The sequence below is a fragment of the Momordica charantia genome (genome assembly GCF_013281855.1).
Source record: "Momordica charantia cultivar OHB3-1 chromosome 9 unlocalized genomic scaffold, Mcharantia_2.0 BLBB01000009.1, whole genome shotgun sequence".
NCBI classification, from domain to species: Eukaryota; Viridiplantae; Streptophyta; class Magnoliopsida; order Cucurbitales; family Cucurbitaceae; genus Momordica; species Momordica charantia.
Window position 1 is genome coordinate 595,972 of NW_028275167.1, and position 24,424 is coordinate 620,395.

The 24,424-nt window shown below is 35.3% G+C and overlaps 3 protein-coding genes across 10 annotated transcripts; all 3 read left to right on the forward strand.

The window, feature by feature from the left end:
• The first annotated feature begins 714 nt into the window (after window positions 1-714).
• LOC111021665 (uncharacterized) lies at window positions 715-3,611 on the forward strand. 3 transcript variants are annotated; one of them, XR_015787227.1, is made up of 5 exons: window positions 715-1,008; window positions 2,077-2,231; window positions 2,321-2,402; window positions 2,473-2,614; window positions 3,151-3,190. XR_015787227.1 is itself a non-coding variant. In XM_022298693.2 (3 exons), the coding sequence occupies exons 1-3, from the start codon at window positions 789-791 to the stop codon at window positions 3,355-3,357; spliced, it is 582 nt and encodes a 193-aa protein (XP_022154385.1). In that variant the 5' UTR covers window positions 718-788; the 3' UTR covers window positions 3,358-3,611. The 3 variants fall into 3 exon arrangements, 1 of the variants encoding a protein (XP_022154385.1); XR_015787226.1 differs by having other exon boundaries at window positions 2,321-2,614; XM_022298693.2 differs by lacking the exons at window positions 2,321-2,402; window positions 2,473-2,614 and having other exon boundaries at window positions 718-1,008; window positions 3,151-3,611.
• A 570-nt stretch (window positions 3,612-4,181) lies between these two features.
• Window positions 4,182-15,157, forward strand: LOC111019333 (phosphoglycolate phosphatase). Of its 6 annotated transcripts, none has more exons than XR_015787124.1 (10): window positions 4,182-4,446; window positions 5,701-5,810; window positions 6,310-6,627; window positions 6,785-7,007; window positions 8,659-8,802; window positions 8,905-9,029; window positions 11,569-11,773; window positions 12,387-12,640; window positions 14,082-14,355; window positions 14,818-14,959. XR_015787124.1 is itself a non-coding variant. In XM_088117180.1 (9 exons), coding segments are annotated over exons 1-9 (1,425 nt in total). In that variant the 5' UTR covers window positions 4,184-4,401; the 3' UTR covers window positions 14,087-14,226. The 6 variants fall into 6 exon arrangements, 4 of the variants coding, with proteins under 4 accessions (XP_087973306.1, XP_022151393.1, XP_022151384.1 ...); XR_015787122.1 differs by having other exon boundaries at window positions 14,082-14,371; window positions 14,818-14,958; XM_088117180.1 differs by lacking the exon at window positions 14,818-14,959 and having other exon boundaries at window positions 4,184-4,446; window positions 14,086-14,226.
• Window positions 15,158-16,482: 1,325 nt separating this feature from the next.
• Window positions 16,483-21,909, forward strand: LOC111017865 (ARM repeat superfamily protein). The gene is made up of 15 exons (XM_022293748.2): window positions 16,483-16,992; window positions 17,327-17,503; window positions 17,594-17,718; window positions 17,798-17,939; window positions 18,087-18,233; window positions 18,345-18,398; window positions 18,922-19,017; window positions 19,094-19,153; window positions 19,293-19,367; window positions 19,444-19,497; window positions 19,879-19,980; window positions 20,094-20,720; window positions 20,838-20,972; window positions 21,109-21,216; window positions 21,591-21,909. The coding sequence occupies exons 1-15, from the start codon at window positions 16,630-16,632 to the stop codon at window positions 21,738-21,740; spliced, it is 2,415 nt and encodes an 804-aa protein (XP_022149440.1). The 5' UTR covers window positions 16,483-16,629; the 3' UTR covers window positions 21,741-21,909.
• Window positions 21,910-24,424: the final 2,515 nt, after the last annotated feature.

Consider the following 24,424-nt stretch of genomic DNA (forward strand, 5'->3'; position numbering starts at 1 on the left):
ATATATATTTTGTAATATTGTTAAATTATATAGTATTTGTTGAGGGTGAGAATCGAGTAGGAAACATTAGAAGCTAATAGGGTAGCATATGGCAGTGGTGGCCAAATCCCTAAGAACGAACGACCAATCGAAGAAACGATGCTGATAGACATCTGCATGGGGTTAGGGTGGCAGGCGATGAGGACGCTACCACACTTCAGGAATGTCCTTTAATGGCCCATCAGAGCTCGTATACAAATGTCCCCTACCATGTCACGCGTTAGGTGTCCTCCCTAGTCGGCTCCAACACCTATAAAGAGACAAGATACTACAACCACATTGTAAGTGAAAAATTTGTCACTAAATACCAAGGGACACTTACCAATTCTTTCTTACAATTATTAACTTGATCGTCGTATGGCATTAGACGGGGCACCACACCGACTTCGATCGAAGGGCACGTAAACCCTCCATATTTCAACATCAATAATACTAATAAAAAAATCCCAAAATATAAAAACAATGCAAATCTTATTTTCAGAAATAAACCATTTAATGAAGTAAATTTGAGAAAAAAAATTTAATACCAAACAAAGTAAACCCGTAATTAATAATTATGGTATGGGTTGGCAAAACCCGATCCAGTGAAGTGGTAATTGGGTAGACCGAATGACGGTGGTTTCGGGTCACTGTCATTGCGCAGTACCGGCTCGTTTCATATATTCCCTCCTGTTTGGCTGCCACGAAAAACAGCGAGAAACTCTGAGAAACTGACGCAAAATATTTTCCCTCTCACCGGGAAAACAAAAATGAGTGGGATTCGAGCTTCAGTTTCCTCGTCCCCTTTTTCACTTTTGCACACTAAACCCAAATTTACCCACCATTCATCTCCAAATCTTGCTGTATCCCGCTCCCCTTCCACTCCCTCAAATCTCAAGCTTCGAGGAATTCCACATTTTCCACCAAATTCCTCTCCCAGATCCAAAGCTCGTTGTTGCAGCAGCTCCGGCCCCGGTGGTTTCGGCTCCGGTACCTTAATCTTCGCCTCCTCTCTTTTTTGTTTTCGAATCTCTTGTTGTTGGTGAATAAATTACGAAGCTATTTGGTTTGTTTTTCTTGTTGGTTTGTTCTCCATTTGAAGAAGAAGAAGAAGAACACGACGATGATGACTTTCCCTTTTCCTTGTTTTGTTTTCTCTCTCTTCTTGATTCTGAGATTTTAGTGAATCTCTGCGTTTGTTTTGACTCTTAGTTGAGTGAATTTACTTCTCACATGGAACTATCTGATTGCGTGACTACCTACTGTTTAAGTTCACCTAATTGAGTGAGATTTGGTAAAGATTAGTATTTCAATTTTGTTTTCCTCATACCACCAGCTGAAGCTTCTGTTTGCTTTCTTTAGCTGAATGCGGTTGTCTTATTAAGAGCTTATTAATTTTCTAGAGTGAGAATTCGTTTTCCTTTCACTCTTTTGAAATTTGACTTTGGACCCAATTATGAAACCTGTGACGTTGTGAAGAATGTCCTCTGCTTCAAATAATGTGGAGGAGGAAATATGGGAAATATGGCACTCTTTGCTTTTGGAGAAAATCTGGAAGTTCTATTAGCATTTGAGACGGATTGAGGATCGAGGGGGAGTTGGTAGAAAGATCTAAGAGATCTTAAATTCTCTTGAGACTTCTTTTATTTAAGCTGTTAATTATCGCATTGTTTTCTGATTTCGTGAACAACTTGCTCAATAACAATGAAAATTAGTTCCAAAATGATAATCGTGAATTAAATATCCAACTTTGTTTTTTAATCCACATCAAGGAAATCGATTCTGTTGACGGGTTCTAGGACTATGAGAAAATCCACTACAATTGATGTTCAATAGAACTCCCACGTGCCCTTTCACAGAATTACCCCTTCTCTGTATTTGTCTTATGCACATTTCTGATATGTGAAAGGAGGAATAGTATACAACTTCAAGAAGATAGTATTTATCTTATTAAAAGAAATTCAGTACAAACTATGTGATAAGATTGCTTTCTGGTTCCGTGATCATCTCGTTTTGTTGCTGTTGTCAAGCATTTAATGAGCTAGCTGTATGACACAGGTGATGGCGACAGTAGGACTGTTCTAGATGCCTTTTTCTTAGGGAAAGCTCTAGCAGAAGCCTTGACTGAGCGTATCGAGTCAACAGTTGGAGAGGTTCTGAGTGGGATCGGGAGGCTGCAAGCTGAACGACAAAAACAAATTGTTGATTTCCAGGTAGGATGCTCCAAAATTAATGATAGATTTGAATGACTGATATGTGCTTCTGATTATCATTTTCTTCCCATTTGTGTGTTTTATTGTAGTTCAATCTTGCAGAGGATTTCTTGTAGCTTTCTTTTCTATTTTCACTTTATCTAATTGAAGAATGAAGGATAGTGAACTCAGGTTCTTCCCCTTCCAACTTTTGAAGGTTTCTATCTTCTTTTCCGGTTAACAAATGTTTCCCCTACTACAGTGCATCAAGGAAGAACTTACAGACATAAATTTTCTTGCAACTTCCCAATCTTCTTTATAACAACTGCATTGTGGTTTCTTCCACCGTGAACTGTACAAAAACATCCATGGCTGATGTTTCGAAAATGTTTAATTTTCTGGAGGTTAGCTTCTTAAGTAAACTACTAATGAGTTTGGTATCTGATGACAACTATGGCTTAGAACTTTTTGAATGTACCTGTCGGACTGAAGTTTTTGACATGAACTAACTGAAACCATGATGCATGGTCTATGATGGTGGTTACTGTGACTGAGATGAACATCTCAAAATTAATCATTTTAGGGGAAATTTCAATTTTACTCCTTCGAGGTGTCAATCTTAACTTTAAACTTTCAATTTTATCCCGTTGAACCTTAAATTTAAAAATAATGAAAATTATACCTCAAAGTTGAGTTTTCATATATATATTGTTTTAAGACTTGTGGATAGCTATGAGCATCGTTATGGTTGGATGATATTACTTTTATGGGCATGGGCTGTTTTTACTCCTTCATGGTTAGATTGGATTACATGAGGTGAAAAAAACTCAATAGTGATAGGTAAAGTTTAAAAACTATAGTACTCAATATTCCTTTTAATTTCCTTCTTTTCTGTCTATGCTGAAAATGGCATATTCATACCTAAATGACCTTTATACAGGAGGAGGTGATAGAAAGAGCTAAGAGAGCCAAGGACAAAGCTGCACGTGATTCCATAGAAGTACAAGAACCCATCTCCCCCTCAATAACATCACCTACGATCGCAGTTACTTCGACTGATCCACAACAACTCTCGAAACCCGACCCATATTCAGAATCTACTGTGAACCTTGATCCTCCTCTCGATGTAACGAATGACGAAGAGTAATCGTCTTGCGACGTTGATTTCTCTTGTTTTTAGTCTTGTAATGAATGTAACCCATATACATACAGGTGATGATAAGTTAGTTATTCGGTCTCAAGATACTCATATAGTAATCGCCTATTTAGGATTCCTATGTTAAATATCTTACGAGCGTATTGATGCTGAATATCGTTAGATCACAATTTGTTGCGTAAGATTACTCAAAGTCTATGAATAAGAAATCATCCGAATCTGAGTTGACTCGAATACTTCGATTATTTGGCAGATTGTCATCGTTAATCTCTCATAGTTTTGAGTTTGATTATCAGTGAATGGAACAATTGAAATTCTATTTCTTCTCGTTTTCCTTTTTGGTTTAAAGACACATTTAGTCCATATAACGATTTAGTCTCTAGATTTGAATCGGTAACAAATTTAGTATCTATACCTTTAGATTTAGTATATAATAATTTAGTTTCTATAGTTTAAAATTTGTTAATATAGCCCAACCCTAGAAAATTCCGTCAAAATTAAGGGTTGATTTTGTAATTTATAAACTTGATCTCTCGTCGAATTATCGTTATACTAACAAAAATTTTTACGATATAAAATAAATCGTTGCAAAATAAAGTTTAAAAACGTAAAAGTATTGTTTAACTTTTTTTTTTAATATATCTATGATATTTCTTATTCATAACTTTTAAAAAAAAAGTAATATGTGTCAAAGAGAGTATAGCTCGATAATTGGCATATATATCAAACTTACGTTGTGAAATGGATTATTGTTAGTTTTTTTCATCCTTGATTTTGTAATTAGGATAAGAAATATTTGTTTGATGAATAAAAAAAAAGAGAGAGAAAAAAAGGAAAAAAGAGGACGCACATTTCTAATCCTCATCAACTCCATCAATCTTCCTCTTCATTCAGTCTTCACCTCACAGCCTTCAATCTCTCATGGATAATCCTACTCTCATCGCCAATCCATTCTCATTTCGTCTTCTTCGTAGAAAATGTTCTTTCCTACCATCCATTCAGTTTTGACTTTCACTTCGTCTGTGATTTCTTTCTATGCTCATTGAATTTGAGGACCCGAGTAACTCTCCTGCGCTCAAGGTCACTGGCTCCCCCTCCGTTTTTTAAATTTTCGGTATAGTTCTCCATCTTTCTAATGATGTTTGTGGATTTAGTCTGTCTTTTTATTTGAAAAATGGATCTGAAGTGCAATGGCGGTCAACTATTTCTGTGGTGAAGTTTAGTTTTTTTTTTTAGTTTTTTTTTATATGAAACAAATATTTCATTGATGATATGAATTTCTGTGGTGAAGTTAATGTAAATTGCTAGTTTTGTTAATGTTATATTTTGGGTTTGTGTGTACATGTTCTGATGATTTTGACACTCTTACTGGGGCAACAACGGCGACTTCCCTGGGACTTCTATTTTTTTGTTTCTCACGGCAAGAAAACAAATTTAAAGTAAAGATGGAAATACGGTGATTGGGTTAGTTATAGGAGATTGAAAATTTAACTCTCTAAAGTTCAACGGCTAAAGTAAAGAGGAATCAGATGTTTATAATCCGCATTATTCTGCATATGACTCGTCGAGCTCTGCGCTAATCGTCCAGTCCACCCAGTTTCTTCATTTTATTTATTAGGTGGTTTCTTGGATCAATATTGCTAATTGTTCGGAAGGCTGAAAAGAAACCACAAAATAAAGTCGTCAGTCATGTCCCATTTGCCTTGGGCTTTTACTCAATAGATTACGCACATTATAGTGACAAATGGGTCTATCCTTAAGTTGACTTCAGTCCCCTAGTCATTGTCATCAAGAAATCTTACACCAACTTAGGCATGCTGCAGAACCCAACAAAAATCATGATCAGATACGCAGTTTTTCTAGATGTAAACTAAAGGGAGACCACAAAGAAGTGACGTCTTTCGAAAGGGTTTCGCGTAAAAACATCCTCGCATATTTTTGGTACATGGAAGGATGTCTAGAATTAATTATTCTTACCGTGATTAATGACTAACAAGAAAAGAGGATATTTTATTTTGCCAATTCGAGCACAGCTCAATGGATTAGACATGAATTTCCAAACAGGATGCATCTTCGTTGACATGTATATGTGATTGCTTATTTGCTATGAGAAATAATATCAAACTTGTTTCACTTACCTCTGGTTTTTAAATGTAATTATGTTTTTCCCCCTTTCTTCCAAGTGCTTTGGCTTATTTTGGCCTCATTGTTTCTGTGAGGTTTACAAACTAAGTTTTTTATCTAACCTTTCATGTAGGATATGATGTGTTGCTGGCCACATTCAAAATTATTTCGCCATTATTTGTGTTACTGAAATCAATGGACTTTTTACAGATGGCAGAGCACGTGGCTGTCACTCCATGTATCAAACTGCAAATTCGGAGAACTCCCTTCAAAATGAAAAGCTCCACTCCATGCAATTTCAGTTTTAAAATAGAACAGAGGTTGATTTGGCTTATTTGCTTACCTCAGTTTTATTTTATTTCAGTACAGTCCTTTCCATTCCGTGCATACGTGTAAAATTGGCCCTAATTATGTTTGCCTCTTTTTTTGAATGTCTACAAGTCTCGTTTAGGTTAGAAAGTGACCATTAAAGTCTAAACTTGTTTTTTTGTGCAATAGTGCTGAGATGTTAGAAAGATAAACTAAAGTGAATGGTGTGTCTCGGTCGTGATTGTTTATGGTTTCTTCCTCATGCTCTCTTAATGAAACTGTTATGTATTTGTTTCTTTTCATGGGAGGCTCTCAAAAATGATTTCATTCTTTTTATAAGCTTTGTTTGCCTTTTCTAAACAAGAAACGAATCAATGAAAAGGAACAGAAAATTGTTCAAAAATACAATTGTTTGATGTTCTCATTTTAACAATGAGTATAAGTTGAATGCCTTTTTCTGTTGGTTCTTAAGTACATTTTGATGTTCTTACTTTAACTTTTGTATTTCAGAAAATCCTCTTGTGAGAACAATAAGTTCATAAGGATCTCAGCTTGGAGAAGGTGTCAGCTTAGTGGCTTTGGTGGCTCAAAGTTAATTGTAAATCCTGCTCCTAGGAAGACCTTCAGGGAGCACGCTTACCTAAGGTCTTTGGTAAATGTTGATGGAACAGCAGCCTCTGAGGTACTTATTGTTGATCAATTGCTTCTGATGATCAGTATATTTCTTACATATATGGCTGGAGTAATACCTGTTCCAAAGTCCAATCAACCTGGAAGTATCATCTCTCATACCAGTGCAGCCTCTGATAACCCGACCTTTTCTGGTAGGTAAGGGTGCGCAGTTTCAAGGTTGAGATATGTTGTCTCTAACTAATATAATCTGCTGTTTGCTGCATTGTTTTTTGATGTGTGTATCTGCACTTTATGTCTGCTCTTTATTTTGGGGTTTCATTTCATATTTTATTTATATATTCTTTTATTGTAGTGGCATGAAGACTGAAGATCAAATTAATCCGAAGAATGCATTGCATGTAGTTAAAGGAAAGATTTTGGATTTTCTAGATGCCTTTGAGCGTAGGAAAAGTATGGAAAATGAGGTATTTGAATTTGCAGAATGTCATGTCAAGCAACCTCTAAGCTTGAATGCAATTGCTGAGGGTCCGAGGTTAAGGTTGCTTTGGGCTTCTTTTCAACTAATTGAGGAAGAGGTTAGGCATCTAAGTGTACTGTACTCTCTTGCCACATTATATTCTACATGTTCTTTTCAATCAACAAAAAAAAAAAAAAGAAAAAAATTCTGCATGTTTTTGTTAATCTGTGGGTGGTTGTTACTTGTTATGTAGTTCGTATATTTTACATTATGAGATAAATATGCAAACTGGTGTTGAAACTCGAATATTTATGAATTGAGGAACATATTTTTCCTTTGTCATTTTCAGGCTGCTTTAACTATGAATTTTTTCCTTTATGATAGTCTCTCTCTCTTTTTTTTTTTCTATTTTTTTTTAATAATAGCATGTCGTTACGTGTACAGTACCTCATGTGGGATCTATAAATTACAATGAGCTGTCTTGCATTTTTTATGTGAGGATTGTATCCTAATGATATTTACATAACTGCTTGATTCTGTTTTTTCTTTTGCCATCATGAGCTTCTCCATCTTCCTACCTCTCTTGCTGATAAGAGACAAACATTTTCCACGAGCTTAAAAAGAATTGCTCGAAGCAGAGTCAGTTACAAAACTACTTGCCAAAGAGGCCCAATTTTTTTTTTCCTTAACAAGATACAAACTTTTACATTGATTTAATGAAAAGGAATACAATGTTCAAAAGATACAAACTCCAAAGGAAGCGAAGAAAGCTAAAAGATAAAAAACAAAAACATAAATTGAAACAATACCATCCATCTTAAGCAACTATAACGGAAAAATAAAGCTCCAATGTGCATGTATCATGCTAACAGAATAATTTGAAAAAAAGCACACCATTGAGAGGCCTTGAACTTAGCTATGTTGAAGCAAACATCCAGTGTTCTACTTTTTCTTTCAAAAAGTCTCTGATTTCTTTCATACCACAGCCCAATTTGCTATATCCTCTCTCTCTTCCTTTGTGTGAGAAGATCCTGTTCTTACATTGTAGCCACAACTCCCGAAGCAGGGCCTCACCCCATTCATCCTAAGAATTATGCCTTGTCTTTTAAGTACATGTCATTGAAGTCGTTGATTGACAAGCGTCCCAATGGAATATACTGTTTGAGCAAAGGAAGAATAAATGATCTTGGCACTATTCATTTTGGTATCACAGTACACACACCAATTTGGTCTGAGCATCACCTTCGTTGTAAGATTTCCCCAGTGTTCATGCATCCAAGAAGAGCTCTTATTCTCGGTTATCCAAAAAGAAAAATGCTAAGAAGAGAAGCCTACACATAAAAACTTGGTTTACTTGGGGAACTTCTTTTTTCCAGACTGCTTTTTCCACTTGATTGGCAATTCATTTTTGTTGTGTGTGCGCGCGCGCGTGCACGTGTGTTAAAAGTCTATACAAAGATTTGATAGAGAAATTACCCGAAAGTTAGGAGCCTCACCCTTTTATCTGGAATCTCTGTAACTCTCAGTCAAAGTTGCAAACAATCTTTCAGCTTCTTTGAAACTCCCTGCCTCTCAGCTCAAATGTAGTTTCTGGTTCTCATGCCCAGTGGAGTGTGCATCCAGCAAAAGCTCTCTTTCCTTGATTTCATGGGATTTTAGTTTGCTAACTAATTTGATAATTCTTTTTTAGGAAATTGAATATTCTCAGAATTCTCAACTTCGTTGTAGAAACTTTTGCATCTTTTGATAATTTGACATCTGTTTTGCAGGTCAACAATATTTCCAATACCACTATTCAGAACATGGATGATTTGTCTAAAATATTTTCTAAATTTATCCAAAAATCTTCTCACCCTGTATGCAGGTCTTGGCTGAAAAAAGAACTGTCAATGGAAAAGAATGATTCTAGCAAGGTACTTCTAGGAACAAGTTGTATCTTTCAAATGTGCATTTTATTATTTGCTTGTCTTTTCTAGTTTAAACTCTTGCCCCCTTCCTTTCTTGATTGTATACAGGCATTTCTTTCTTTGATGTCTGAGAAACTTAAAGCAGAAGACAATATTTTACAAGGTATTAAAAAGTCTGGCAAAGAAGAGCTGTATGCAGAATTGATGCACTTTCTTAGTTTTGGTGCTCGCAGGTATTTTGTTTTCTTATTCTGTCTAAGGAAAAGGAAGTTTCATCATATTTTGCAAATGAAATTATGATATAAACACCATTCTCTTTAGTCAAAGGGAAATCAGAATTTAACTTTGGTACTCCAATTCTTCCTTGCTTGGTAGACCTTCAATACTGTACGTGTGTTTAATCCGTGGCTGGAATATTTATGTTATACATATAAAACCTTTTACATAAAAAGAAACAAAAAATGTGGGATCACATAAAATAAGTTTATAAAAGTTGTGGGGGCCATGTGGGATCACATAAACATAGTTTATAAAAGTTGTGGGGCCCAAGACCCCAAGGGGTGCCTGTTGGCAAGAGCTTGCGGCTTGGTCATACTGGCTTAGAGGTCTCAAGTTCGAACCTTCGGATGGGTTTAATATAAAAAATCCTTGATGTCTTTCAGGTTTGGGCCTTGGGGCGGGCACGGGTGCCCTCGGGTATAACAGAGCAAAGCTCCGACTTTCGATTATAAAAAAAAAAGGGTGGGGGGGCCCTTGTGGTTATCTAGTTATGTTGTAAGCATGGATAGTCCAAGAGTGTATATAAACTTAACATATGGTTAAGAGAGGTATCTTTTTGGCTTTTGGCTCAAGTCTTAGACAGTTTTAGTACATGAGCTCTTGAATCTCTGATTGGATATGTACATCTTTGTTATCAATAATAGTTGAACTCCATCATTTTGGTTTCTAAGGATTTATATTGTACAAAGTGCCAAAGTGGTAGCTAGAAAAAAAAATGGTAAATTAAATAACCAATTGGAAGAATAGAGTTGAGATTATGGGAGTTCATAATTATATTGTTGTAGTTAAAGAAAAAGGAAAATCTATTGGAAGCAGTGGAGTAAAGGATGATGGGGGTGCACGATTCTATTGTTGGACTTGGAGTTGAGTGCAATGGAGAAGGAGATAACTCTATTCATGGAAGAAATGCTGAAGACTTTAGAGAAAGGAATAGAGTTCGTGGTACAGAGGTTGGAAGGTTTGTGGCATCAGAGCAATATAGAAAAGAGTAAGGAACAGAGAAGGGTGCAAATGGATGCTACTTAGACTGAAGCTGTTGTTGATGAGGGTGGACTTGGAGTGAGTGGTGGGGATCCAACGATGGATCAATTCAAATCAATGGATTGGTGTCAACTTTTGACTTGAAACTATGGAATTTTGAGGGGTCAATTTTTGATAGAACAAATCCAGATGGAGGTTACATAGGATGGAAAGATACTTTGTGGTAAACCGGTTGTTTGATAGTGAGAACCTGTAAGGGACCGTAGTTTGTTTTGATGGTCAAGCATTGTCGTGATGGAAAGAAGATGTCTGACGGGAAGCTGGGAGGAGTTTTGTAGGTTATTTTGCATTGATTCCAACCAACTCTGGAGGGCTTGTTGAGTGAGAAGCTTTTGCCCCTCTCGCAAGAAACAATTGTCAAAGAACGTCATTGGAAATTTGCACCAAGGTGAAGGTGTGGCTGAGTTTCTGTGAGTTTATTTTAGAAATTCAATCCGTTAATGGGGTGAAGGAGGAAATTGAAGTAGAGCTGAAAGTTCCAGCTCAATGGGCCTACTGAGAAGATGGAAACACCCGCCAATTTATATTAATAGAGTCCGTGGATGAACAAGATATTTTGTCGAGCAGTAAAATAGAAGGGAGTAGTTTTACCTTTAGCAGAGTTGACCATGGCTGAGGATTCCTTGCCTTTGCCATTAGGAAGTTCAGATGTGATCTTGGGAATATGATGGCTGTCTTTGTTGGGGGTACTGTGTGAATGGACTGGCAGCAGTTAACTATATGCCCCTTTAGCCCACTCTCCTTTTACATGGCCAGCTAGTTGGTATACTCTTCTTTGGGCAGCAAGTGACTTCCTGACCCAGAATAATCTCACACCAAAAGAGGGACCATGACAAGCAACACAAACTTACCCAATTATTCAGAGTAGGCAATTGGAATGTCCAAGTTCGCAAAATATGCAATTAGTCTGTAACTTTTGTATTCTTTGGTGTTTTGAATGTTGGGGATTTTGGTTGTTCTATAATTACTCTATGATTAACTGTTTAACTTCTCGATTGCTCAATGAAAAGTTCTGTTTCTTCTCAAGAAAGGGCTGTTTGGAGCAAGCTGGTTGGTCTAATAAAAATTGACAGGAAATATAACAGACTTGATTGGAAACTGATGAGCAAAAATTTCCCTGCATTTTCTTTAAAATTTCTGTGTCTGACTGAGACACATAGTTGGTCTTCTCAGCTTAGGATACGATGGCTGTTATGTCATTGTCACATGTGTAGGTACTAGTTCTCCTAAGTCAAGTGTTTATTACTTGTGTTACGTGCCATCTTTAAAGCCTACTAGCTACAGCTTGCTTGTAACTTGAACTTTCCAGTTGCTGAGATTTTTGCACACTACATTATGAGATTGGCTTCTTATTTTTTCAGATACTTAAATGAGTGCTTAGACTAGATTCATATAATTCTTCCATCACTTGTCTTATAAGGCGGCCTCTTTTTGGAATTTTGTTTTTGGCAGGGATTATTGCTATTATGACCATAGCCTGTACGTTAAGCATGGAATTTCAATATTGGAAGATTTGCTGATAACATTTGCTGACGGGATTGCAAGTATGTATCTGGAATTTATATCCGTTGATAGCAGTTTCTCTGATGAAGTGGATAACGTTGGCTTGGCACTGTGTAACCTATCAACACGAGCACTCCAAAGATTGCGTAATGAGGTACCTTATTTTCTACGTTTTACCAAATAGGGAAAGTTTTGTTTTCCCGTTTATTGAATGGAAAAACATTCTACTTCATTGCCTTGTGTTGATTCTTTTGTTCCTTCACAAAATTTTACTCTTGCTTGATTAGTTTGACTGCAATTTCCCTTATTAATGTTTTTCTGCTTTGAAGATGTATGAAGAAACTTCCTTAATGCGACTGACCAATTTATAGGAACAAAATACTTCCCTTCATTTATTGCTTCCCCCTTTTAGTTGCCGAAAAAGTTTTCAGAGCTCAGCTTTGCAAAGGAACAACTTATATGACTAATTTATTGTTTTAAATTGCCTTGTGAAAAATAAAAATCTCTAGGTGATCTGGGGACAAAAGACGGTGGTTGATTTTTTGCATATGAGAGGGAGGACTTGTGTTGTAAATTTGTAATACTTTGAGTTGCACTGGTTAAAGAATGAAAGACATACATTAGTCAGATTAAAAGTTAAAACTTGATGGTAACGAGAAAAAGATGATTTCAATTATTCAAGGAAGACTGCACTAGATTGACCTTTTTTTTTGTGCAAAATGATTTCCATATATTGAAGAAAATTTTAAGGGTGGATATCTTGATAGGTGGTTATGAACCAGTGGTTGTATCAAAACGTCGAGGCAATCGTATCGATGTATGAAGATCGATTTGATTTATGTACGCTTGGGAGTCAACTGATTGAGCTACCAGGCAGTAGACAGGCCAAGATTGATAATTGGTGGATGAGACAATTCCTTAGAAGAACAGAAACTTTGTCATCTCAGTTACATTATGTCGTGATACGTTCCTTCTCCATGCCTGTAAAGCGGACCAAGGAGTTGAGAGCTTTAAGGGGATGGTACGTTCTTTCAATCTCATCCATTTAATTCTCAAATTTAGTCTAAGTAAAAAAAAATTAGTCCAAGTAAAAAGATTAATTTTTTTGTGACCATCGGCTTGAACTTTTAGGTTAAATGTAATTTGACATGACGTTAGAGTAGGAGGCCTTGGTTCAAACTGCTGAAATTTCATTTTACACCCCAATTAATATTGATAATCCCATGGTATCAGAGGTTTTAGTCTTTGGTTGGAAAGGAAAACAAAGCTTTTAGAGATTAGGAGAGGTCGCTTGAGATGTTATGGTCGCTTGTTAGGTTTAACGTCTCTGTTTGACCGTTGGTTATTAAGGAGTTTTCTTATTCTTTAGGTCTTATTATTTTGAATTGGAGTCCCTTCTTGTATAGTCAGCCTTGGGACTTCTTTCGTGGACAATCTTTTTGTATGCTCTTGTTGTATTTGTTCTTTCATATTTTCTCAATAAGAGCTCGATTTATTTTTTTTGGATAAATAAACTATTTTATATGAAATATGAGAACATAAGGCCCAAGAAAAGGGCTACAAAAAGGCTCTCCAGTTAGATAAGAGGGAGGCATAACTGTAAGGATGGAAAAGAGGGGAGCATTTACACCAAGAGATAACAAAAAACTGTAGATTAAAAAATGAGTTGATGTGTGCGCTCCCTAGGAAAATTCGCTGATTTCTTTCTGTCCATATCGTCCATAGTAAAGCTCGGATAAAATGATGCCAAAGGTAAAGTTTCTCCTTTTTGAAAGGGTGACCATTGAGGGTATAATCGAGGAGCTTTGAGATATCTGTGGTCAATGCAGTTGACCAACCAAACAAGGAAAGAAGCTTATTTCTAAGCCCAAAAGTGAGGGGGGTGGCGAGTATAAATAAAAAATTAATTTTACCGTAAATCATCAGTTGAAGTTTTGGGGTTTAGTTGCAGTTTAATCAAGCACAAATTCAATTCAAGGTGGACAATCGCTTTTTCTGTTAATTTTCTGTAATAGTTTCTGTAATAGCTTTAACAGGAGAAGTTTGTTGCATGCTTTGAACTTGTACTCTGTGTTGCTGGGAAAAAGCGGAATTCCCGTAAAATTGTCAATGTACCCCGAAATAAAGTGTTTTCGAGAGAAAAGGGAAGAAATAATTAATGTATTGGGAAAGAAGTTAGAAGATATGAGGACTCTAGAGAAGTTTTTTTTTTTTTTTCATAAGAAACTGCACTTTCGTTGAGAGAAATGAAAATAGATACAAAAACGAGGGCACACAAAAAATAACCCTGCAATAGGGAACCCCTAAAGAAAAGGATTCCAATCCAAAAGAATGAGACCTAATTGATAATTACAAAAGGCCTTAGTGACCGAACTCCATAAGGAAGTATTAAACCTAATAAGATCCCAAACATAGTCCACAGTTTTCTCCGCCCCCCTAAACAGTCTATTGTTCCTCCCCAGCCAGAGACCCCATAAAGCAGCCAGAAAACACACCTGCCAAAGAAAACGACCCCTGTCACGGAAAGGAAGGGATAACAGCACTTCCTCCATCATCGCCCTACAATCTCTAGAACGGACCCAGACAATTCCAAAACATTTAAAGAACTGAAGTCATAAATCCTGTGCAAACCGACAAGTCCACAACAAGTGATCGAGATCTTCCGACGAACTCCTACAAAGAACACACCACTGCGGGCCCAGACAAAAAGAAGACATCGTCTGAACACGATCCATGGTATTGACTTTTCCAAGTAAGACTTGCCACCCAAAGAACTTAATCTTCTAGGGAAGTTAGTTAGAACAATTTGATTTAGGAGTCCGAGGGGACATGTATTGGGGCGAAGGATGAGTTTGGTATACCTTTTAATTTAAACGTTTTTTAAACAAATATTTTTTTTTAAAAAATACTTCTATAAAAATAGCTTTAACTAAAATACATGTGTATTTGGTTATGTTTTCTTAAGCGTAATTTTAAGCACTAGTATGTTTGGTTGCAGTATATGTTACATGTTTAGACGCAATAAAATTTCACTTTGAATTTTGTCCCTCTTGGTTTTTAGTATGCTTTCTCTTGAGTTCCCGAACGATAAAAAATCGATTCCACAATATTTTCAAATGGTGTTTCCCATGTTATCTATAGGATGTATTTTCCGGTGATTTGAGTTAACAGAATCGTAAATTTTTGTGACTACTGCAGGAGGTATTACTTCAGCCTATTGATCGAATTATCTGACATTACGATGCCGTTGATAAGAGTAGTAATCGATAAAATCAGTAGCGGAATATCGTTCTTTCTAGTTTGCCTGATTGGAAGATCTTTAGGGCTCATCTATACAGGGATCAGGCAGTCACTAAGATGGAAGTGAAGGTTTGATAATTCTGGTTTCTATATTTGGTTGTTGCTCCATTTTTTTTGGTTCCCTTTCTCATTTTTTGTTGTATCAACCTGAATTTTGGCAGTTTTAACATTTTTTTCAATTGCTATAGCATAGAATGAATTTAACTGAAAATCTAAATTGCATATTGAATTTGTGACATTTTTCTCTTCTCCAGAGAAAAACTACATATACCCATTAAAACTATTAGACTTAATAAAAATTTTAATGGTACTACCATGTCCAAGTTCGTCTTTTTGGTTGTCTGCAATTTTTTCAAATGGATTTCAAATTATGTTAGGTAAAAAAAAAGTTTTAATTTTTTTTTTGAAATATGAAATGTGAGGGTGAAGAATCGAACTCACAATCTCTTGGTTGGAAATATATGTCAATTACCGTTGAACATCGCTCGATTTGGCTTGTCAAATTTTAGTTTTTAATCAATAAATTAATATTAAAAATCTATATTAGCAAATTTTTCCTTTTCTTTTCCATTCCAGCAAATATCCCAACCAAAAAAAAAAATGTAATTACATTCACTTCAAATCTTTAATTATTTTTTGGATTTTAAATTTTATCGTTATTTTTTTTTCTATTTATTCAGGGGCTGTCTACATAATTAATAATAAAAAAAACTTATGTATGTAATCTTTCACTGCACGAAACCAAATTATTTTATTTTATTTTTACCAATAATAAAATCGAATTTAGATTAGTACATTGTTTTACTTTGAGGCATAACATTTTTTTTTGTGTTCCTAATACAATCACATATAAAAGGTTGGTCAGGCATAAATGGTCCTTTTGACAATCCTGGTGCCATAATAAAACATGCAAATTTGAGATTGTCTTTGAGATTGTCATTCTCGAGATATGGTAGAAAAAGAATATAAATAAAAACAAGGAAAAAGTTTTTCATAATTTTTTGATCATACATAATTAAATTATAGAATTGCAAACAAGAATTTGGTTTTGTTTACGAACTTGATGTTGATAAAATCCACAGATTTAGAATTTGGTTGAGACTATTTCTTAATTCACAAACTTTTTAATTCTCAAAATTATTATTTTCAATCTTGCAATTACTTTTTAGTCAAAATAAGAAAATAGACGAAAAAGATGAGGAGAACCCGATGATAGAAAAGAGAGAAAAATTTAGATAGGAATAAAAAGAAAATCAAAATAAGATAATGTGGCAGACATAGATAGTGAAAAACTTTTTACTGTGGATAAAAAAAAAATAGAGATTCATCACAAAATTATATTTGACGGGGTTGAGCAAAGAATTTTACGGCGAATTATTTGGTGGGCTAGAGACTAGAGGTGGGCCAGGATCAAAAGTTTTATAACAGGTGAGAATTATTTAAGAGCTGTTAAATTTATTTAAAATTTAGAGAATTATTAAACATAAAATTAACTTTGTTAGCAAAAAAAAAAAAATAAAAAAAAATAAATAATGGTCTAGGGAGCGTATTTTAAGAGACATATAATTTAACCTAAAACGAAAAGAAAAAATCGTAAAGCCGCCCCTCTCTCTTCCTCTCTTTCGTTCTCGTCGGCGGCGTCACCGCCAGTGAGCACCACCACCAACGGCGGCTGCGAATAAAATTCTTGGTTTAGAAGTTCTCGGAACAATGAGTTCGGTCCCTGAGAAGCTAAGCTTGCCATTGCTGCAATCGAAGATGAAGTGTGATCCAGAGGGGTACGAGTCTGAGTTGGTTCTCCTCTACAGCCAATTCAAATCCTCTATGGAGCTCTTCAAACAGCAAGCATCTCTTCACTTCAGCTCCATCGGTGGCATTGGCAGCGACCCTTCAGTGGCTAAGGACCTTAGTGACAGGGCCATGTTTTTGGCTCATGTCACTCCGTTTTACCGTAAACATCTTATTGAATTTCCCAAACAGCTTGCGGATTTGCTTAATTCATCTGCAAGATCGCTGCCGTCGGGTTTACGGTGCCACATAGCGCAGGCACTTATTCTTCTTATTAATCGAAAGGTAACAGTTGAATTGTACCGAAATTACTTCTATTATTATTATTAATCTGGGGCTGGGGGGTTGGGCAAACTTCTGCATATAACATGAGAATTTGGAAAGCCAAACCTCCAAGAATTGAAAAAGTGTAGATTGAATTTTACATATAAGCTCTTGTCGGAAGTGGGTCTGCTTTGAAAGTAGTTAAATGTCCTGAAATGAATCACTTGTTTCTAGAACATCTAAAGGTTGCAGCTTTATATTTTTGTTTCAGTTTATCTTATTTTTCTTTCTTTCTGCATCAAGTGTAGTTTATTTGTTAATTTTATCTGGAAATTTCTCTTAACTTGTTTTTCAGATGATTGGTATTGAGGACAATCTCGCATTATTCATGGAGTTACAGACCTTAGGTGATCGGGTATTAAGAAAATTGGCATTTTCTCATGTAATTCACAGCATTAGAAGAATGAATCAAAAGCATAAAAATGAATCAAAGAATCGTGCACTCCAGAAAATTTTGTTTGCAATGCTGCAGGTAAATAGTACCTTTTTATTTCGTGTTGATGAGGACATGGGGCTGGACTTGCCGACTTGGATTGATAGTAGACTTTAACTTTTGTTGTAGCAAGAGGATGAAGAAAAAGCCAAGAGATCGCTTATAACACTATGTGAACTTCATCGAAGAAAGGTGTGGTTTGATGATAGAACAGCAAATGCTATCTGTACTGCTTGCTTTCATTCATCGCCAAGGTACTGGACTTTTATTGATTCAATGATATTCTATCGCTAACTTTTTTTGGAAGGATAACAATTCACTTGAACTATTTAGGATTATGATTGCTGCTCTATCCTTTCTTCTTGACTATGAGAAGATTGAAGATGGTGAGGATGATAGTGATGAGGAAAGCAGTGAACATGACATGACTTCTCAAACTCATCAAGTCGTTCTTAGTAAGGAATTGATTTATAAGGTTGGTGAAGGCATGAGCGAGAAAATCATATAACTAAGAACGGTTTTTAACTTGTTTTGAAGACTATTTTAAACCTGTCAATCTTCAAAAGTTTGACTGGATTAGGCTAATTTTGAACTTTATTATTATTGTTATTTGGTAATTTAGGCTCACAATAAAGGTACATCAACTAGCAAGAAGAAAAAAAAGGCAAAACTGCAGCGTGTCATGCGTAGTATGAAGAGGCAGCAACGCTTGTCATCAGAGAAAAGCAATTCAACTTATTCTCCACTTAACCATTTAAAAGATGCGCAGGTTTATTAGTTTCTGTAGATATATGGACGATTTTACTTTTTCTGTTTTGGTTCTCTTTGTAGGATTACTTTTCAGGGTAATATGAACTAAATTTATTTTATTGTATTGCAGGGGTTTGCAGAAAAGCTATTCTCTCGTCTTCAAGCTTGCAACGAACGATTTGAGGTGAGTATGCTAAATTTGACTGATAAACCTATTTCTTTAGCATACATCATTTTGAAAAATAGTTTTTTTTTTTTAGAATAGAAATTTAGTAAAAATATGTTTGGAGAATTATTTTTGTGAACGTTGCTTTATATTATTTTCTCATAATTTATTGTTATAGATGACCTATCTTATAGTATAATTGGGGTTGCTTTTCTTTTAATGATTTCGAGCACACAGTAATCGTTACTTTTACTAGTTTTTTTTTTCCCAAAAGATGCTTTAAAAACACAAAATAGAAAGTTGGTTTTGACAACCATTGGAGACAACCCCTAGTTACAACTATTAGGTTCGTGATAAAACTTGAAGACATTACTAGAAACTCTGAATTAAAATTTTATTTTATATATTTTTTATTCCAATAAAGTATTTAACATTCTATTTATTTGTTTAGACTGCATTTATGGTTGGTGTCTTAAAACTATGTATTATTTATTTAATTATGATGTTTTTTAGGATTACTTCATAATATTTTAAATGTCAGGTTAAAATGATGTTGCTGAAAGTTATAGCTAGAACAGTTGGGCTTCACCGCTTGATTTTGTTGAACTTTTACCCTTTCCTTCAGAAGTATGTTCAGGTATGTAATGTTATTTTAACCTGTTGATTGAGATGATTCATTTGACAAGTAATAACTGTTGGGTTGATTCATGCAGCCCCATCAGCGTGATATTACAAATTTGCTTGCAGCAGCAGTCCAGGCTTGTCACGATGTGGTATGCAATCTTTTCTATTTAATTTGCTACACTAGAGACTTATAATTATAAATTTTATTTTTTTATTTGTATTGTTTTTCTACATGGCTAACTATCAGTGATTCTCTATTAGTAATTTATGCTTCTTTAATCAATTCAGGTTCCTCCTGATGCAGTGGAACCTTTGTTCAAACAGATTGTAAATCAATTTGTACATGATCGTTCACGAACAGAGGTGTTTGTCTGATTGGTGATGCTTTATATTGTTCTTTTCTACTTCTTGAACTCAAAGTTCTATTGTTCTTTCCCAGGCTATTGCAGTTGGACTCAATGTAGTAAGGGAGATATGTTTACGAATGCCTTTGGTAACTTTCATTACTTGCTATTTGCACTATGGTATCTCAGATGTTATATATCCGTATTTTGTATGTTCTACCTTTTCTTCAGTATTCTTGAACTCCTTAATTGTATTGTATTGCATGCCTTCACTTTATTTTTCTTCATTATTCGTGTATTTATACAATACTTAAATGATGTATTTTGGTTGGATGTTAACTCTTTGTTCCTTTAAGAAAAATTTCGAAATCATATACTATACCATGTATATGTTCTTTTTTCTATTGAAGTGGATATGATTAATTACCATCCTTTTCGTGACTATTGGATTCTGGCATGTTTCATATAGTGCAATTTTTCTGTGGTTTGTGTAACTATTTTAACAGTAATCTTCTATTCTTCCTGACTAGTTAATGACCGAGGATTTGTTACAAGATCTTGCGTTGTACAAGAAATCCCATGAGAAGGCAGTTTCAATAGCTGCACGATCACTTATTGGATTATTTAGAGAGGTATACAGAAAATTTTAATAGCTCTCCAGCTTCTATTGTCTGTTTTTATTGCTTCATATGATTTTTATTTTATTATACACGAGCAGCAAGGCTGACAACTTCTCTGTTTGTAGATTTGTCCATCCTTGCTAGTTAAGAAGGATCGTGGGCGCCCTACTGATCCAAAGGCAAGACCTAAAGCTTATGGGAAAGTATCTGTAGCATGCGATATTCCTGGAGCTGAGTTATTACAACATGATGATGATGGTGACAATAGTGATAACAGTGAGCCTATTCCAAGTGGATCTGAGGATGACCTTGAACAAATGGTTGATTCTGGTGATGGAGAGGATCAGATCTCTGATGATAGTGGGACTGCTGATGAGGATGAATTAACGGAAGATCTTGACTCAACTTCTGAAGTTGATTCTGACAATGGTACAGCTGATGATGAAAGTGCCAGTGATTCTAGTGAGATGGAATTGGAGGTGGCTGAGGCGGATGGGGATAGTGATGAAGAACATGATGAAGACAATATCTCAGATAAGATGGTTGATACTGGTTCCATGGATGCTGGAACTAGTTCTAGAGATTCTATGCTGAACAAAAGGAAACGTTCTGATTTTGACCAACAACTTGTTACGGCCGATTCAAGCCTTCGAGCATTGAAGAAATTAGCAGGAATAGTTGCTGAAAAGCCATCAGAATCTACTGATGGCATTCTTTCTAATGAAGACTTCAAAAGAATCAAGGAATTGAAGGTAACCTTAATTGTGTGGATGCTTTCTAGGCTTTGTAACTTTTGGAAAATGAAGTTTTGTAATTGTCAAGTACAAACACATCCTAACCGGTAATTAATATTTTTGGGTACTTATTAGGCAAAGAAAGATGCAAAAAATGCTTTGACTCAACATGGGTTGTTGAGAAATGGTTCAGATGCAAAGTCAACCGCATTTAAGATTCCAAGTACTGATGAGTTGAGAACGAAGCGAGTTGATCCTTCCAAGCTCGAGGTACGATGCTAGTTTACTAGATATTTATACTTGTCTAATTGTGAATGCTTATTGTACGGTTATTCTAAGATGATAATGTTTCGAACTATAAACTTTAACTTGTCGATATATTTGACTCGAGTGGATATGGTGGTAGGTTCATATCCGGAGAAGGCTAAGCAAGGAGGAAAAATTAGCATTAGTTAAGGCCGGGAGAGAGGATAGAGGAAAGTACCAAGCACGTGCTGCTGTCAAACAAAAGAAGGTTTGTTTCAATATTTTCACTATGTTCACTATATTTCATCTCGTATTAGACATTTTCTGTTTTCTGTTCTATGATAATTTAAAATCTGTGTGTTGTGTCCATATTTTGCTGCGTTCTATGATAATTTTTGTTAATGGCTTCTCTGGTGTTACAAAAATAAGGTCATTCTTCCCTCATTTCTTTGATTTGTTTTCTATATCTTACAAACATTGTTTTAATTTTAGCCTTGTTAAAAAAAAAAATCACAACTCAGAAATTTTGCAATGTAGATTTCTAAACAATTTTTGAAAAGGATTTTGCTTGGAAGCTAAGATTTTGTTTTTAAGGACATTATTAGCTGATTGTTTTTGGGTTATCATTATTATTACGAGCAGACGGGAGGCTTAAGCAATCAGCAGAAAGAACACAAGAAGGCTATGCCACTGGCTGCGAAGCGAGCTAAAATCGCAAAAACTCGAGTTGACAAGAGGAAGAAGAGTCAACGTTCTGGCAAACAGTTCAGAGGGAAGAAAGCCTGGAAATAACTGTGTGAAGACACAGCCAATTTGTTTAATTATGTGCTATTTTTTCTACTTTTTGGAATGGAATGGCAAATTTTGTTCAATTCTTGCTGTTTCTATCACCCATTCATCTGCTGTGTACTACTCCATCCTAGTAGTTTCTACGAAAAAGAGAATTCTTAGATTTCTTTCTTTTTTTTTTGTCCAAAAAAATCCAATTGTATTCAGATAATAGAGATATATATAAGTTAAGCCAACCGAGTTTTTGGCTAAAATTGATGTTGAACCAATAAAATTTAAAATTGAATCTGAAAAAACAAACTAGTAAACTGATCAAAATAGATAAGGTAAATCCAAATTGAATTGATTGGTAAATTCTTAGTTGTTTAGTTTATGAAATTAAATCAACTTATGTTTGTTGTACAAAATCTAACTGGCTTGGTTTGGTTGGTATTGTCAGTTTTCCTTTTATTTTTTTAGGACAAAATATGTGCTGGTTTTTGAAATTTGGACCAAGTGTATTTTATTGTCCAAAGTTTCAACATGGTGAATTTATTTCTTAGGTTTACAAAATTATACTCAATGCATTTAATGGAGGACTTCTCAATTCTTGCGATGCCCAATCCCTTTAGTTTATTATAAAAAAGAAGACTAAAAATCGAGGGTTCCACGCCTTAGCTCGGCAAAATAGGTTTAATGATCTCTTTCTTCGATAGGTCGGTCCGACGCTCCACGTGGTTATATTCGTAATCATAGGTCTATTCACCAAAAATAATATTAACTTTGTTAAGTTAGTAAATACAATTAGTGCTACATAATTTTTCTATTAGTTAAACTAATGGTCAAATTAACTCAAGACTATTTGAGGAATGATTCTTTCGAGAGGTGGTTCAAATATCTGGTGAAAGTTAAATGAAAAAATATATTAATTTAATAATTTTTCTAATGACGGGATATCTCTCTTTTTTCTTTTTACTTCAATTTTATCTCTTTCCTTTCACCTTCTTCTTCGCCCTTCTCGATGAAACTCACCACCGGTCACCAGCCGGCGTTTCAGTGCAGCTCCTTGCAGACTTCCCCTCTCTCCTTGGTTCCCTCTTCATGGCTGGCGGAGGACGTCACAGATTTGCAGCGAGGATTGAGACGGTGAACGACGGCCGATGGTGAACTTCATCGAATGAGAGGAGAAAGAATAAGGTCAAAGGAAGGGGATAATTTGCATAATGAAAGACAGAAGTCCAATAATAAAAAAAAATTTAAATTAATATATTTTACCAAATCAGCCAAATACAATCGCCAATTTAACTACTATGTTATTTTAACATTTCTGAACTTACACCCAAAGTAACTCAGGAATCATTTTGAAACTTATTAAATAGACACCTAATATAAACTTTGGGATCAAAAGTGTTGGAGGCCGTTTATCGCTTGCCACATGTCGGTATTTAAGAAGATAAATTACCTAAAACAACGATGACTATCGTCCAAGTCTCACCAGCTCGGGAAATAGCTTCTGAGCCGACGTGTTTGTTATTTTATTCGGTCGACCTGACAAAGGTACAAACCAACCTATTAAATATGTCTGCAGGTCGTGTGTACACAATGTGCTATTCTCGACAACACATTGCGTCTCACGAACGGTTGGATAACCATTATGCTATTGTCGAAACCCTGTCGGAGATCATCCCTATAAATAGGGATGCCTGTCCTTCAAGCAAGGTATGTATCTATTCGCACTTCGAGCTTAGATCGGATTGTGACCGAATTGCTTGTCGGAGTGCTAACCTTGTTTTGCAGGTTCTTTGGAGTGCAAGAGAGGTCGTCCTTCTTGTTTCGATCTACGAAGATTCCGAACTGGGTCGTTTTTTAGATCAAACAGAGAGTGTAATTTTATTATTATTATTTATTTTTAAATTTTGACTTATACCCTAGAAAACAAGTATTAAATCTTCAATAAAAATGTATTTATTTTGGATTGGTTAATGTAGGAGTTCTAGTCGAAATAAAAAGGAAAAAAGATTTAACAAGAACAAAAATTGGCTGAATCATGTCCATTTAATTCTATAAGATATAAAATTAAAAGATATCAGCTGGTTGGTTTGAGGTAGGAAAATTTTATTAGGAGAAAACCTAGTCAAAGTTTTGACTTTAGTTTGGTACATAAAGATTCCAAAGGTTAACACTTCTACCTTTGAATCTTTTAGTTTAATTTTAATTTGGTACCTATATTTTAAAATATTACCCTCTTACTCTTGAATTTCAATAATTCTCATTTTCTGTTCTTCACATGGTCAACAACCCTAATGAAATGCTTACTAGAATGCTGATAGTTTCGTTTAATATTAATTATATTATTTATACTACATGGTAAAAATATTTATTTTTATAATGTTTCGATAAGTGATGTGATTGTAAAAAATACTGACAAATATCTCTCTTTCCCCCACTCAGTTCTCCCATTTTTTTCTACCTGGTCATCCTTAGTAAAAAATATTAACGTGAAAAATACTGACAAATACCCTTACATGATTCGCTTCGGGTGGTCGACCTGAGTTGGTCGAGTTGTGTTGGTCGGCCTGAGTTAGTCTTGCTTGGCCGACTTGTAGTGGATCAGAGTTGAATGTAATGGTCAGCCTAGGTTGGTCCTGGTTGGTCGACCTATATATACTAGATGATCCAAACTAGTCCAGGTTGAGTTTGTCGATACC